The sequence below is a fragment of the Thunnus albacares genome, chromosome 12, assembly GCF_914725855.1.
Source record: "Thunnus albacares chromosome 12, fThuAlb1.1, whole genome shotgun sequence".
Lineage (NCBI taxonomy): Eukaryota > Metazoa > Chordata > Actinopteri > Scombriformes > Scombridae > Thunnus > Thunnus albacares.
In genome coordinates, this window is record NC_058117.1 from 20456450 (window position 1) to 20469573 (window position 13124).

At 41.1% G+C, this 13124-nt stretch overlaps 1 protein-coding gene across 3 annotated transcripts in view; it reads left to right on the forward strand.

The window, feature by feature from the left end:
- Positions 1-11903: 11903 nt before the first annotated feature.
- cacnb2b (calcium channel, voltage-dependent, beta 2b) overlaps positions 11904-13124 on the forward strand; it is a 31547-nt gene continuing 30326 nt past the window's right edge. For all 3 annotated transcript variants that reach the window (XM_044369444.1, XM_044369442.1, XM_044369443.1), the window contains exon 1: positions 11904-12365. In XM_044369444.1, the coding sequence (XP_044225379.1) occupies positions 12348-12365 (18 nt within the window). In that variant the 5' untranslated portion in view covers positions 11904-12347. The remainder of the gene's footprint in view (positions 12366-13124) is intronic.

Here is a 13124-nt window from a genome sequence, read left to right on the forward strand (position 1 = left end):
AAGGTCTCTGGATTCTAATTATAGAATGAAATTTAGCTTCATAAGAGGGAGAATTTTTGCAGCATTGAACAGAAGCAGGATTATCCTCATTGTTTCCTCAACCCACTCTCAAGGTAACACGAAAAACAAGTGAGAGCGCGGCAGAGAGGAGAAATGACATAAAAGGAAGCAACAGCGGAGGGAGAGGGAGCAGACATTGTGGACAAAGATGAGGAGAATGAGATAGCGGAGAGAAGAAAAGAAGAGAGGACAGATAGAGAGATGACAGAGGGAGGAGGAGGAGGGGGGCTTGCTGTTAAGGAGGGGTGGAGGCTTTGTACATCTGAGAGGCTGGAGGCGCATTTGAATTCAGGCTGTGTGTCTCCTGCGCTAGCCGAATGTTACCTGCTCTAGCATGGCAACAGAGAGAGAGGGAGAGCGGTGAGCTTCAGCTGCAGCCTCCACACACACACATACACACACACACACACATGCACGTGTTTACACAGTCACAACAGGAGTGCAAAGAGTGACTCAGGTAAGCAGGAACGCCCCTGATGAGAGTGAGGACCCTTGAGGGAGGGAAGCAGCATGGTGAAGTGAGAGGGAGAGATACTGGAGGAGGAGCTATAGAGCTGGATTTTTGAGGAGGAAGAAAGAAAAAGCACAGAGCCAAAAAATCTCTGAATCTGGACTCCCAGGTTAGGCTTGAGAGAGAGGGATAGACAGGGATAGACAGATGTGGAGTGATGCGAGAGCTCTGACTGGATCATTCTGAGAAACTATAGAGCACAGAGAGACACACACACAGGGAAGAAAATGACATTTAGTTTTTGTAAGAAGACCATACAGGGGGCTTAAGCTCGGGGGAGGCTGGAGGGGGAGCCTCTTCGACAGCGCGAGTCGGGACGGTGAAAGGGGTGAGATGTGGTAGTTGGAGGGTAAATAAAGGATGGCGGATGAATGAACCACCCCTTCTTTTGAGATGAGGTGAGCACACATGCACCTTAACACAAGAAGACATTCGAACCTCACACTCACACACTCCTCAGTCTCCGGGACAGTCCTTGGATTTAGGATTTAGAGTGCAGGACTTTGAAGAGGCTGTGAGACGTCTCTGGACAGAACTTGTTAGAGGGACCACCAGCCGCTAAACCACTAGGTCGTCCTCTCCTGCTAAAACCTGCGGACACAAGAGATTGATTCAGTTTTCTTTTTGGGGGGATCCCCAAACTCCCAGATGAGCTGGCGATCAGGTAGATCACCTGTGCCATGAGGATCTTGTGTGTGAGCCTGGCCTGAAACGACCCACTCCGGAGGCTCTGTCTGCCTGTCCCCTCCTCTTCCCCCAACTGGATGTCTTGATGTATTGCTGTGGGCTGGGACACTGGCAGAGAGTGCAGTCCACCTATGTAAGTGACCATCGCAGCATCCATCCCCATCTTTTTGATCCCATAGCAACAGTGGTGTTGTGTTGTGGCAGAGAGGGGGGTCATGCATCTGAAAAAACTGTACAATACAGAAGCTATGGCAGATTATTGCATATACATACATACATATATATATATATGTATATATATATATATGTGTGTGTGTGTGTGTGTTCAAGCCATTGAAATGTGTATTCAGTTCATTCACAATTATTACCATGCACCCTTTGCATCTGCAGTATGTAAGCATACTCAATAACGCAAGCAGTCTTCTATCAGCTGCAAGTGTTATGATGTTATGATTACAACCTGTTATTTGCTGCTAAGGTGTGCACTACTCAGTGACAGTCAGTGTGAGTTTTCAGTCGGGCTGCAGTTTATCATCACAGACAGTGGCATTGTGAAACAGCTCTCTGTATTGATCTGAGTACAGGACTTCATCAAAACATTACCTAAAAGCCGATAACCGGTATTGGATGGTTTCACCTCCACCCCGGAGGCAACAGTTTGATTTCCTCACCAAGCATTTTTCTGTTGCTCGATGAATTATAGGGAGCAATTTATGGAACATGTTTTGTTGCATACCAGAGACAAGGTGATTTTTTTTAAATGCATGACAGCTGCTTAGAAAAGCTGTTGGAGCTCTTTCAAATCATCTGTCCTGGTTGAGCCGTCTGAAGGAGGAGAGGAGAGGAGAGGAGCAGGGGAGGACAGACAGGTGCTGTTATCTCATTACAGGCCAGGTTTTACTGTCCTCTCAATGACAGAGAGGAGCAGGGAGGACAGTCACTCTTCTCCTCCACCTGTTTCTCTGTCTTTTTTCTAACTCTTCTTCCTTTCCCTGCTCTCTTTCTCCCAGCCTGTTTGCTGCTTCATTATTATTTTATTCATTGTTGGTTCACTGTATGTGTATGTCTACCAAACCTCTGTTGCAGCTGATGGTACAGAGTCTTGGGGCTGTGCATTGTGTGATGGCGCTGACTGCAAAAGACCCTATCTTAACCACATTCCTACATGAAATAGGCTTACTGAGAGCCCTCAGCGCTCAATAGGCTGTCAGCGCCCAGCCTCACAGATTACCACATACTGTACTGCTGCATGCAATGTGTGCCTACCTCAGCAACAAGCCACCAAAGAAGCTTACAGAATCAAAAGCCGCGGATGGCTAAAAGCAGTGACACATCAAGACGTGGGACCTGGAGCCCGCATTCAGTGCATTGATTTTGTGTGCTTACAACAGTTTAACCTGAGTAGAAACCCTGAGCCGAGTAAATACATGTAAATATAAAGAGGTGAAAAAAATCCACAAACTCCGTTATTTGGAAAATGTATGGTAAATGGTTCCTGCCCCTCTGCCTTAAGTGATCCAAGTACATTACTCATCTGTTATTTTCACTCTGTTTGCTGCAATACATTGCGCAGTGTTGCCAAATAGACATGGTCTCCAATTAAATTAAAAAGGAGACATTGGTCTAAGTCAGTCAAGGGGTCACAAGAGGAAAGTTCAAAATAAGTCCTCTTTCATGTAACTGGTAGACAATGCAACATGTGATGAGAGGTCCCAGGCAGACTTTCCTTTATTTTAAGGGGTCACAAGCCAAAAAGGTTGGGGAACACTAATGAATTGATTTAGGACAATGCCTGACCTGGAGGCCGTGACCCCCCCAAGAGATTATAGACTAAGTCTGATAGGTCCTGAGATGACTGACTAGATTTGGAATAAGAGAAAAAATGTATTCTGTCACACAATTATTTTAACTCCTCAGACTTTTCTCTTTTTTTTTCTTCTGTATTATGAAATAACGGATCGTTTTCTTTTTTCATGCTTCTAAAAACAATTCAGATGAAATGGTCTGAGAAGGAAGCATCACACTTTCTCTATTTTTCGTATTATCAACAGATCTCATGTACAGAGCCAAACCAACAATGAACTGACTTACAAGTATTACATGTGTATCCAAAGCCTGATATATCGTATTCCTTTGTGCCATAGACCTCCATTGTTGTCCAAAAACTATTAAAAACAAGTCAATGAGCCACACTGCACTGGGTGACTGGGTTCCTTCACCACAAAGATTATGGTCATGGTAGTTTGTTTAGAAACGGCTACAAAGACTAATAAGAGTGATCATGTTTTCAGTCTCAGGAGAGTAGTTCTGTGTAAAGCTTTGTACTGAAGTTCTTGTAGAAATTTACGATGTACTACAAAGTCAAGAGGTTGTGATATGTTGCACAACAAGCTACCAAAGCTCTATAAACAGAACCGGCGTTCCTGCACATTTGCAGTGGCATCTGCCTTACACAGAACTGCTCTCTGGAGACTGAAAACGTGATCACTCTTATTAGTCTTATTAGTGCTGATCAAAGCAGCAATAAGATGTTGTTAGATCTAAATTTTTCCCAAATAAACCATGCAATGTTAAATTCATACTCTCCAGTCTGTTCCTCCAGGTGTGGCCTTTGCTGGCAGAGAACAGAGCCAGTTTGCCTTAAGTGCTTGCCTGGCTCTAAGAAGGAGCTTAAGACATCTTGCTGTTCTCTGCTTAATTGCTGCTGTTTTCATAACGTTGACTGTCAGGACAACTTTGCCAACAGGTGAAGGGCGCGGCGCAGATGAAACCCAGTTACACTCTAAAATCCCCATTAGATAAATCTGATAAAACCTTAGAAAATAGCAAAGACAGTTCAGGAAGAAAATCTTGTTAACTTGACATTCCCTTCAACTTCTCATCTCTTTCTCCTCTTATTTCCTGACATCTCTCTACTGTTGAGTATAAACAATGCCCCAAATCTTTTGCTTTAAAGGAAAAGTATGTTCATGTTTATCTCTAGATGGAAGCACTATGTGTTGCAGCAAGGAGGACATTTCACTTTACTCTTTGTTTATATCACACTTTCTATGCAAGCGATCATTTTATTTGAGAATTCAAAAGTGTTTGTTTCCATATGAATTTCCTGAGGTGTCTTTTTGGATAACTTAAGAGCAATTTTTGTAAATCCTACCTTTGTGTTCCTCATTCCTCAGAATTTCAATATGTCAATATATTAGCCTACTTTACTTTGGGAAGACTTGAACTCACTTATATGACTCATGATACCCACAGTGATCCCTATAACATGAATAATTTAGAAAAAAAAGAGAAAATCATTGCTTTACATGGCACCTAGACCTGGATACTCTTGCTGTATATCTGAACATCAATTTTAGAAAGTAATATTTAGAGATAATACTATATCGCTTTCTGTGACTGTTGAGAGAGGCTTAAAATTTTAAACAGATAATGTCACTGGTGGAGATATTTTGCTTACTGGTTTTTCAGTAGTGACAGAGAATCAGTGATCTTTTTACCTACTTTTCTACATATTCACTGAAAAAGACTTTAACTGTTTTAAAATCCAACGTGTATGTTCGACTACTCTCATGTGTCTAAAGTATTAAACCTGCATTTGAGAACAGAGGATACAGATGGAGTAGCTATAGCCCTGAAAAGTGTCTTCTTTCTTTCTCATAGCATGACTTTAATAGCCTGCTGAGTTTTGAGTAATTTACAAAAAATGCACTTAACTCCTCTCCAATCATATAATTTCTTCTTTGGTGCAGTTATGAACCACTAGTGCCTCCGGGTTTAGTTCATGTGCAGGATGCAGCATTAAACTTGCTCTCTTGAATTTTTTATACTGCAGTGGTAGTTGTAATTCTCATCCTCTGTTAGCCTACTTCTGTTGAGGTGAATCTATAGGGACCAGCAGATCCATACAGTGGGTGGACATTGATTATAACGCTGAATCAAAATCCTGTGGATTTGGTAAACACACTGCAAGCTGTGGTCGGTATTGACTTGTTTCCACACTCACATGGCTATTTCCTACTTCACCGGAGGCGATGGGATTGTAGATCACAGACGAGTATCTGTGTAGGACCAAAAAAGCTCTCCAGGGCTGCTCAGCCTCAGATAGTTATTTATTTGATTATATTTTCTTAGAAATGCAGTTTTATGGGGTAAATGGGGTTATTTTAATTGCTTATAAAGTTAAAAAGATAACTGGAAGCTGTCACAATTATTGAATTAAGTATATCGTGTCTGACTAGAAGAGGCATTTAGGTTGTGATAGGTAAATTTCTGTCCATCATTTTAAATAAAAAGATTTAATTGATGATAATAATAGTTGGGACATACTTATTCGCTTTATTTCCAAGTGTGAGATAAAAAGACTGATGCCACTTTCTGGTCTGTGCATTACATATAGAGCTTGAGCCAGGAGGCAGTTAGCTTAGCTTAGCATGAAGACTGGAAGCAGGGGTAAACAGCTTGCCTAGCCCTGTCCAAATTTCTAAAACACCCACACCTCTTAAGGTTGCTAAGCCAGGGAATTACATAGTATAACTATTCTGACAAAGTTTTTCTTCATTCTTCATTTTATTTCTATGCGGCATCTCTGGCAATAAAGTTGTGAAGTGCGAAGAGCTCATTTGGGTGTCACCCAAAAGACAATTTTGGGTGACACATAGTTGGAGCACCTCTATGGCTTGGTTGGGCATGAAACTGCTTTAGAAAATGTCTAGTTCTTTGATTAAAAATTGAATGGTACCAGACTGCGTACATAAAAGCTTAAGGTGAGAAGTGAACTCCTTAGAAATCATCAATCACGAAGCTAAAATAACACGTGCTGCTAATGACTGGCTGAAGGTAAACATTATGATGCTGCGAAAACTGATTTTACTGTTTGCACTCTAAATTGGGTGAATTTTGGATCAATTCAGCAACTGTGGTGCTGTGTTTTCTTCACAATTGCAACAATGAAACGTTCTGAATTGCTACAGCTTATTCACAGACGACAAAACTCAGGGAAGGGAAAACTCACTGCTCCCAGCTGTTAAAAAACTCCAGCATGTAAGTTCAAGTTCAAGTTTATTGTCATCCCAATTCTACACAGCAAGGTATACAGTAGGATGAATATACAGATAAAAATTTGGATTGAACATGACAAATCAATATAACATATTTCAAATAACTCCCCCTATAAACCACAAATTGTTGATTTCAAATCAAACACACAATATAGAATTTGTTACTTGCTGAGCCTCAGAGGTGCAGGTAGGCATATTTTTTAACTTTGGAGAGACCAGGATAGCTGTTTCCCCTTGCTCCCAGTCTTTATGCTAAGCTAAGCTAATCATCTCCTGGTTCTAGCTCCATACTTATCGCACAGACATGAGAGTATAGTATTCATATTCTCATCTCACTTCTGGAAAGAGAGTGAGTAAGGGTATTTCCCAAAATGTCAAACACGTCCTTTAACTTCATTCACTGGTGAAAACTTGAGTTGATTACATTTTAAAAGCAACACTAAAAGAGCAATAGATTTATGACAATGTGACTCTAGAAGGGTAAAACTGAGACAGAGAGAGAGAGACATTCATCTATAATACCATCAGTCTCTTATTCTGTCAATCCTTTTCTCCCTCTGACCAATCACTGTCAACAGCAACATGATTACAATCAAAATTGCAGGATGACATGAACAGAAACCTATTCATGCAGAAAATTTACAGACGTGTACTCACTCTGTCGTCTTTTTATTTTGTCATTTTTCTGTTTCTCTTAGAAATTATGGAATATGTGACAACAACAAATTCAATGTTGCATGTTTTTTTTATTTAATCTCATGTTAGGGATCAGTAACCAGCCCTCCAGTCTGTGCCCTCTGCTGACTGGCCCTCTCCAGTCATCTGTCCTCCCTCCTCTCCTCCATCACCCCTTCCTTCCTCACTCTCTCTCTCTCTCTGTCTCTAACCTGATACACTCACAATCTCTCCATCTCTCTCTGCTATCCCTTTGACATTGATATTCCTTCCTTCCTTCCTTCATTTCCACCTCTTCCTCCATCCTCTTCTTCTCATTCTCTCCTCTCTCAGATGTTAGGAGGGCAGGATTGGCCGTTTGCTGGTCCCAGCCTCCGGCATCACGGAGGAGGGGCATCAGCCAGATGTTTGGTTTCATATTCATATTCATACAGGCTTGATGAATCTGAATCAAGCAGGCAGCCACTGACAAGGAAGAAGTAAGAGAAAGATTCAGGTGGACGACTGAAGGAACTTTTCTGCATGTTCTATTTCTGCCTCTGACAGGCACTTTTGGAGTTATCTTTTCTTTGTCTGTTTCTCACTCCCACTCCTCCTCCTCCTCCTCCTCCTCCTCCTTCTTGAGTCAGTTTTGGAGCATGTTGTAGTCGGGTGTGATTGGAGGGCGATGCTCCAGGCAGATGTACAATAAATCTGGTAAGGGTTGCTGGCACAGGGGAAACAGTAGAGGACGTCAAATGAAAAGCCCATCTCTGTCTCCGAGCGGGCTGCTGCTAAAGGTGGACTGGGCTCTGTGTGTGTGTGAGGAGTGTATCGGGAGTCGGGCCTGCAAGCCATGTCAAAAGTACCCAAGAACAAAAATGTCTCCTGGGTGAGTATTGCCTCTCTGGCGGGTTGGTGGGGGGGAGAGGGCTGTCAAAAGAAGGGGAGGGCTTTTGGTGGATTATAAGAGTTCAGTTTGAGTGCTTTTTTTCATTTCTGTCAGCCTTATCTGCTTTGGAATATGTTATTTTTGGCTGTAATTCCTTAAAATGAATGCTATATTTTCAACATACAGTACATTGGTTTGGCATTGTGCTTATTAAAAAGACAGTTGGTCTGTTTTGTACAGAGAAGGAGCATGTTTTACAGGCTTAATTCAGGTCTCCAGATAGAAAACTGATAACAGGTCATTGTCTGTGATGGCTCTTTTGCATGTATGTCTTTAAGTATCCAACAGCTGTCATAAAGCCCACTGTGCTCTTCTCCAGCTTGCATAACACCACTCTTGCCCAACTAGTTGATAAATAAAAGAGCATTAATAAAAGAGAGGTGAGGCTCAAATGAGGATCTGACGTGCACATGACCAAAGTTTACAGTTGAATGAGAAAATAACTGAACAGTTTGGTTCTGTCCACTTGATAATTAATAACAGAGTCTTTTTATAGGTCGGGGCAGATGTGTGGACACAGTGGAGGGCAGAGTGGGCGGCCGAGGTCTGGAGCTTTGCCTGAAGTTGTGCGTGCCATCCATCTCTGCCCCGGCAGTCCTGCCCTGCACTACTGGCTCAAGCTTGACAGCAGACACACACACACACACACACATTCTGGTTGTAAGAGGCTTAGGGACAGATGTTTGTTTACGTATGTATGTGTGAGAGCACATGTGTGCATGAACACGTGTGGTGCGTATGCGAAGAGTGGAGTGGGTGAGGAGTGAGATGAGTGTGCTTTATGAGGTTACAGCCTATAGTAGCAACTCTGTGAGCGATCCAGGAGTAATGCAACTGATTGTTTCTGTATCAGAGGAATAAGATCTTTCTTCATGTCTTTGCTACCAGAAATATGGCAGCCGCTGACACAATAATGAAAAAAAAATATAATTATTTTCCAAAACCTGTGATGACTCACTGTGTGTGTCAACATTTACAGCTGTGCAAGTGTTTTACAAGCAATGAAAGCTATACAAATGGCATCACCTATTTTTTTTATCTGTGATTTAAAGTGTATTTTTTGCTTTATTTGTATTCAAAAACAAGCAAGCAATCGTCCTTTATGAACAAAGTGTATAATATCAGAGGCCATATTCATAGTATGGTGGAAAAACAAGATACTTGAGCTGAGCTTTGTTCATTGTCAGGATATATTCTACCATTTGCAAGTTTTCTAATATCTTATGAGCTGTCACCTGATTACCAGGTGAAATGACTTTTGCAAAGACAATATGAACATTGTTAACATCAGTTTTGTGACAAACCTGTTGGTTGAATCTGACGGCTGATATTTTACCCAGCAAACATTTTCAGTTTGGTCTTAATATGATCAGAAATTGCTATTGCCAAGTTATATACATATATTTTTTAAAAACTCTTAATTTAATTGTCCTGCATCTTTAACTGCAGCACAAGCATCATCTGTTTTTGGCAGTAATGTGTATACAGCATTCACTGATGATTGATACTTTTTGCTATATCTTCACGTATTCTAACCATATTTTATATAATTATAAATATGTGTGTTTGAAGCACAAAAACAAAATTAAGAATACTTCTTCAGCACATGAAGTGTTTAAGATTTAGGAGTCAGTAGTTATATATATATATATATATATATATATATATATATATATATATATATAATGAACAAGGTGGCAGCTTCAATTCAGGCAATATTTGTTTAAAACTCTCATTGAAAACAAAAAAGAGACTCCATTATACACTTGTTGTAGGTTAGTAAATACAGTGCTCACATACTTTACCTAGGCAGCATGACAATTGAATGAAAACAAGCTAAAATACAGAAATGGTTAAATGGTTTTTTAGAATATTTTAGCTCCTTCATGAGGGAGTGTCTCCTTAAGGGGCAGCGCAGTAGTGATCAGACGGCCTTATGTAACAACTTCACATTTGTGCTTAGAGGGAGTCAAAGGAAGCAGAGACTCTACGCGGGTTTTTTCTTTGGCAGTCGAGGTCTCAGAGCTGGAGGAGATTTGTGGTGTCATGGAGAAGATTTAGTAAAGCCCCAAGTCTGGTTCAATCCCAGGTCATGGGCTAAATGTTGGGGCCTAAGAACAGTGCTTTCTTACTTTCTTTCTTTTTGTTTGACCCCTGATAATGATTGTCACTCTAGCAGCATACATATTCATAAGGACATGAACGTGTGGGGCCTGTATGTATGTGTGTGCAGCTGTGTGTGTTTTAGGTCCAGATGTGTTTGTGACCCAGAGATCAGTGTCACAGATCCTTGCTCCACGCTGTCACACCCTGGCCCGGCTAAATCCAGCACTGCATTTTCTTTTCCATTCTCAGTTATATAACACACTGATCTGTGTCCCTCAGCTCCAAAAGCTCTCCCCAGAGATTTTGGTACCTCACTGAATGCCCATCTGCTGATTTCCCCCTGCCTGGCTGTCTGAGTTACAGGCCACAGTGACAAATGGACCATACAACTTTACTTACCTTCAAAAAAGTGGTGGAGGACGTGATTCAGATCTTTTAGATTTAGGAAAACCACAATGTAGAGGTGTAATGTCTAATAAACCTGGGGCAAATTTAACCAAGATTTTAGAAATACTGAGGTCATGAGTCCAAATTACCCCAGCAGAACCCCATCCACTTAAGAATGTTTGTCTAGCCACCAACCAAACTTACATTTTCTGAGAATTAAAATAAAATAATGAATACAATCATGTTTTTTAACTGTTCAACTATATTTTCTATAGATGTAATCTCTTCTAAATTATGGTCAAAATGTTGTCTCTCTCCCCTGCCTAGATAAATCTGGTAGAAACTATTAAATCCAGGTCAAATTTCCCAACCAAATCCTGAGATAATTTGTCAAGAAAAATATCAGAATCAGCCTTAAAAATCCCAACATGTGTAATATGTGTGTATGCTGACTAATCCTCTCTCTGAAATGGCAGTTGCAGCTGAACCGCCCTGAAATCTGTCTGCATAGCTCTAAGAGAGGAAATATGTTTGTTTGTCTTTTTATAGTTTGGATGAACCAACCCTTTATTTTTGTGTCTGGTGCAAGTTGCTCTAAGTCAAACAGCCCTCTACTAACCCTGCATACTTTTAGGTAATAGATGTATAGAAATACACAAAAAAGGTTCGAGATTATCACAGGTTTAGCATGTCAAATCTTCAAAGCAACAAGTAGAGAGACTATGAATACACTAAGATGAGTAAAAAGTACAATATTTCATTCTAAAATACATAGAGAGCCCTCAAAATTAAATTACTCCAGTAGACTACAAGTACCTCAAAATTGAACTACAGTTCTTGAGTAAATATACTGTACTTACTTACATTTCAGAACTGCCCAGGTTTATGACCCCTATTACAGATTATGACCTTATATGTTCATGAGCTGTGAGCAGTTTAAGAGTAATTGTTTCATTCTAAGGCCCGAAGAGGAGAAAGAATTCAGTACTCTATTTTTTAATGTTAGGAAGCATGATTTACATGATGCTTTGCGTTATTTATAACATATTGCGTGGATACATGAATCAACTGCACGGACACACTATAAGCAGAGGATAACTTGAGGATAGAAGTAGAAAATCAGTGATGTGAGGAGGGCAGCCTCTGTCTGTGCTGATACTTGGCAAGTACAGAGTTTTAAGTAGTGACATAATGACACTGAGCTAATGTGGTGAGAGAATATCTTGATTGCGCTCCCGGGATGATGAATACTTGGTATTTTTGCAGTTCTGTGATGTAAATCGGGTACACAAAGGAATTATGTACGGCTTGCTTTTTAATTTCATCTTTCTACTTTGGAGCCAGGCCATTATAATACTCCCATTTGAGCAGCCAAACCCCAGTTGTTGGATGCAAGCACACACGCGCACTAATCAGGCGTCACGCGCAGCGGACAGAGCCAACTCTGGTGAACAACATAAATGAGACATTCCTCACTTTGCGCACTCACAGTGTTATATAACAGACATGGACAGGGCGGACGGTTCGGACACCTTCTTGGTTTGTTCGGTGTTTGAGGTCAGAGGGAGCGGTGTGCGGCGCAACAGATGCCGCACCGAGAAATAAGCCTTTAATACCCCTAGGACTCGGGAGAGGGTAACTACACTCTAACTCATAACACAGACTTAAGTGAAACCCCTCACGCAACTCATCCTTGTCTCGGCGGCACCGTTCCTTGGAAATATCTCACCTTTACGCACGAAGCGGCGCTTCAAGAACTGCGTTTTTGGTGCATTTCACAGCATCCTCGGATATATCCACCTGAGTGTTATAGAGGTGAACCCGGTCTCATGGCATGGTTGTCCATGTCTCAGTTACTGGAGCCAGGTGAACGATAATTTGAACTGTCTTTACAACCGTGGAATAATAGTAGAGGACTGCTGTAACCACCATGCCGCCCAAGAAAAAGGTAAAATATATAATATTCTTGCGTTGTATTTATGTAGTGTGTGTGGTGTGTGCGTGTGTGCGTGCGTGTGTGTGTGTGTGTGTGTGTGTGTCTGTGTATGTGTGTGTGCGCGCGTGCTGAACAGGAAGGGTAGGAGAATGCACCATCTGTTGCACTGGGCGTTAATCCTTGTGTGAGGCCTTTCCACATCATTGCACTCAATAAAGCAGTCACAATGCGCAGGGCTGATAGAGATGCATATCCACATATATGTATCTTGTCATGTGTCCAGCTGAAAACCACAGGCTCCACAGGCCTTACAGGCCTATCACTGGCACAGAGTTATATAACCTATAGCCTGTAAAGATCAGATGAAGGAAAGCTCTTTTCCTAAGATTTCCGTTCACTTAACACTTGAGATTTGCTGTGAACTCAGTTTGATATTTTATCAAGGCTACAGGGACAGAAATTGAACATATGTGGCTCTATTTTTTGCTTTGCTTATAATAGTTTTACATTGTACAACAGCAGCAGATATAGTCAAGTTCTCTTTGCACATGTACTACGCAAGCCATTCAAATGCATACTGTATTATTTCCTGAAATACACCTTTGTCACCTGAGTAGAACATTTCAGTTATGACTTTATTTTAGCATTAACATTTGTTTCCAAGTTGTGACAATTTTCAATTTTCTTGTGTTGTACAAAACAAGCAAAGACTTCTGACATTTCCAATTACCTGTTTAGAAAATAGAGTCTCAACTTGGCAAATGTGTGAAA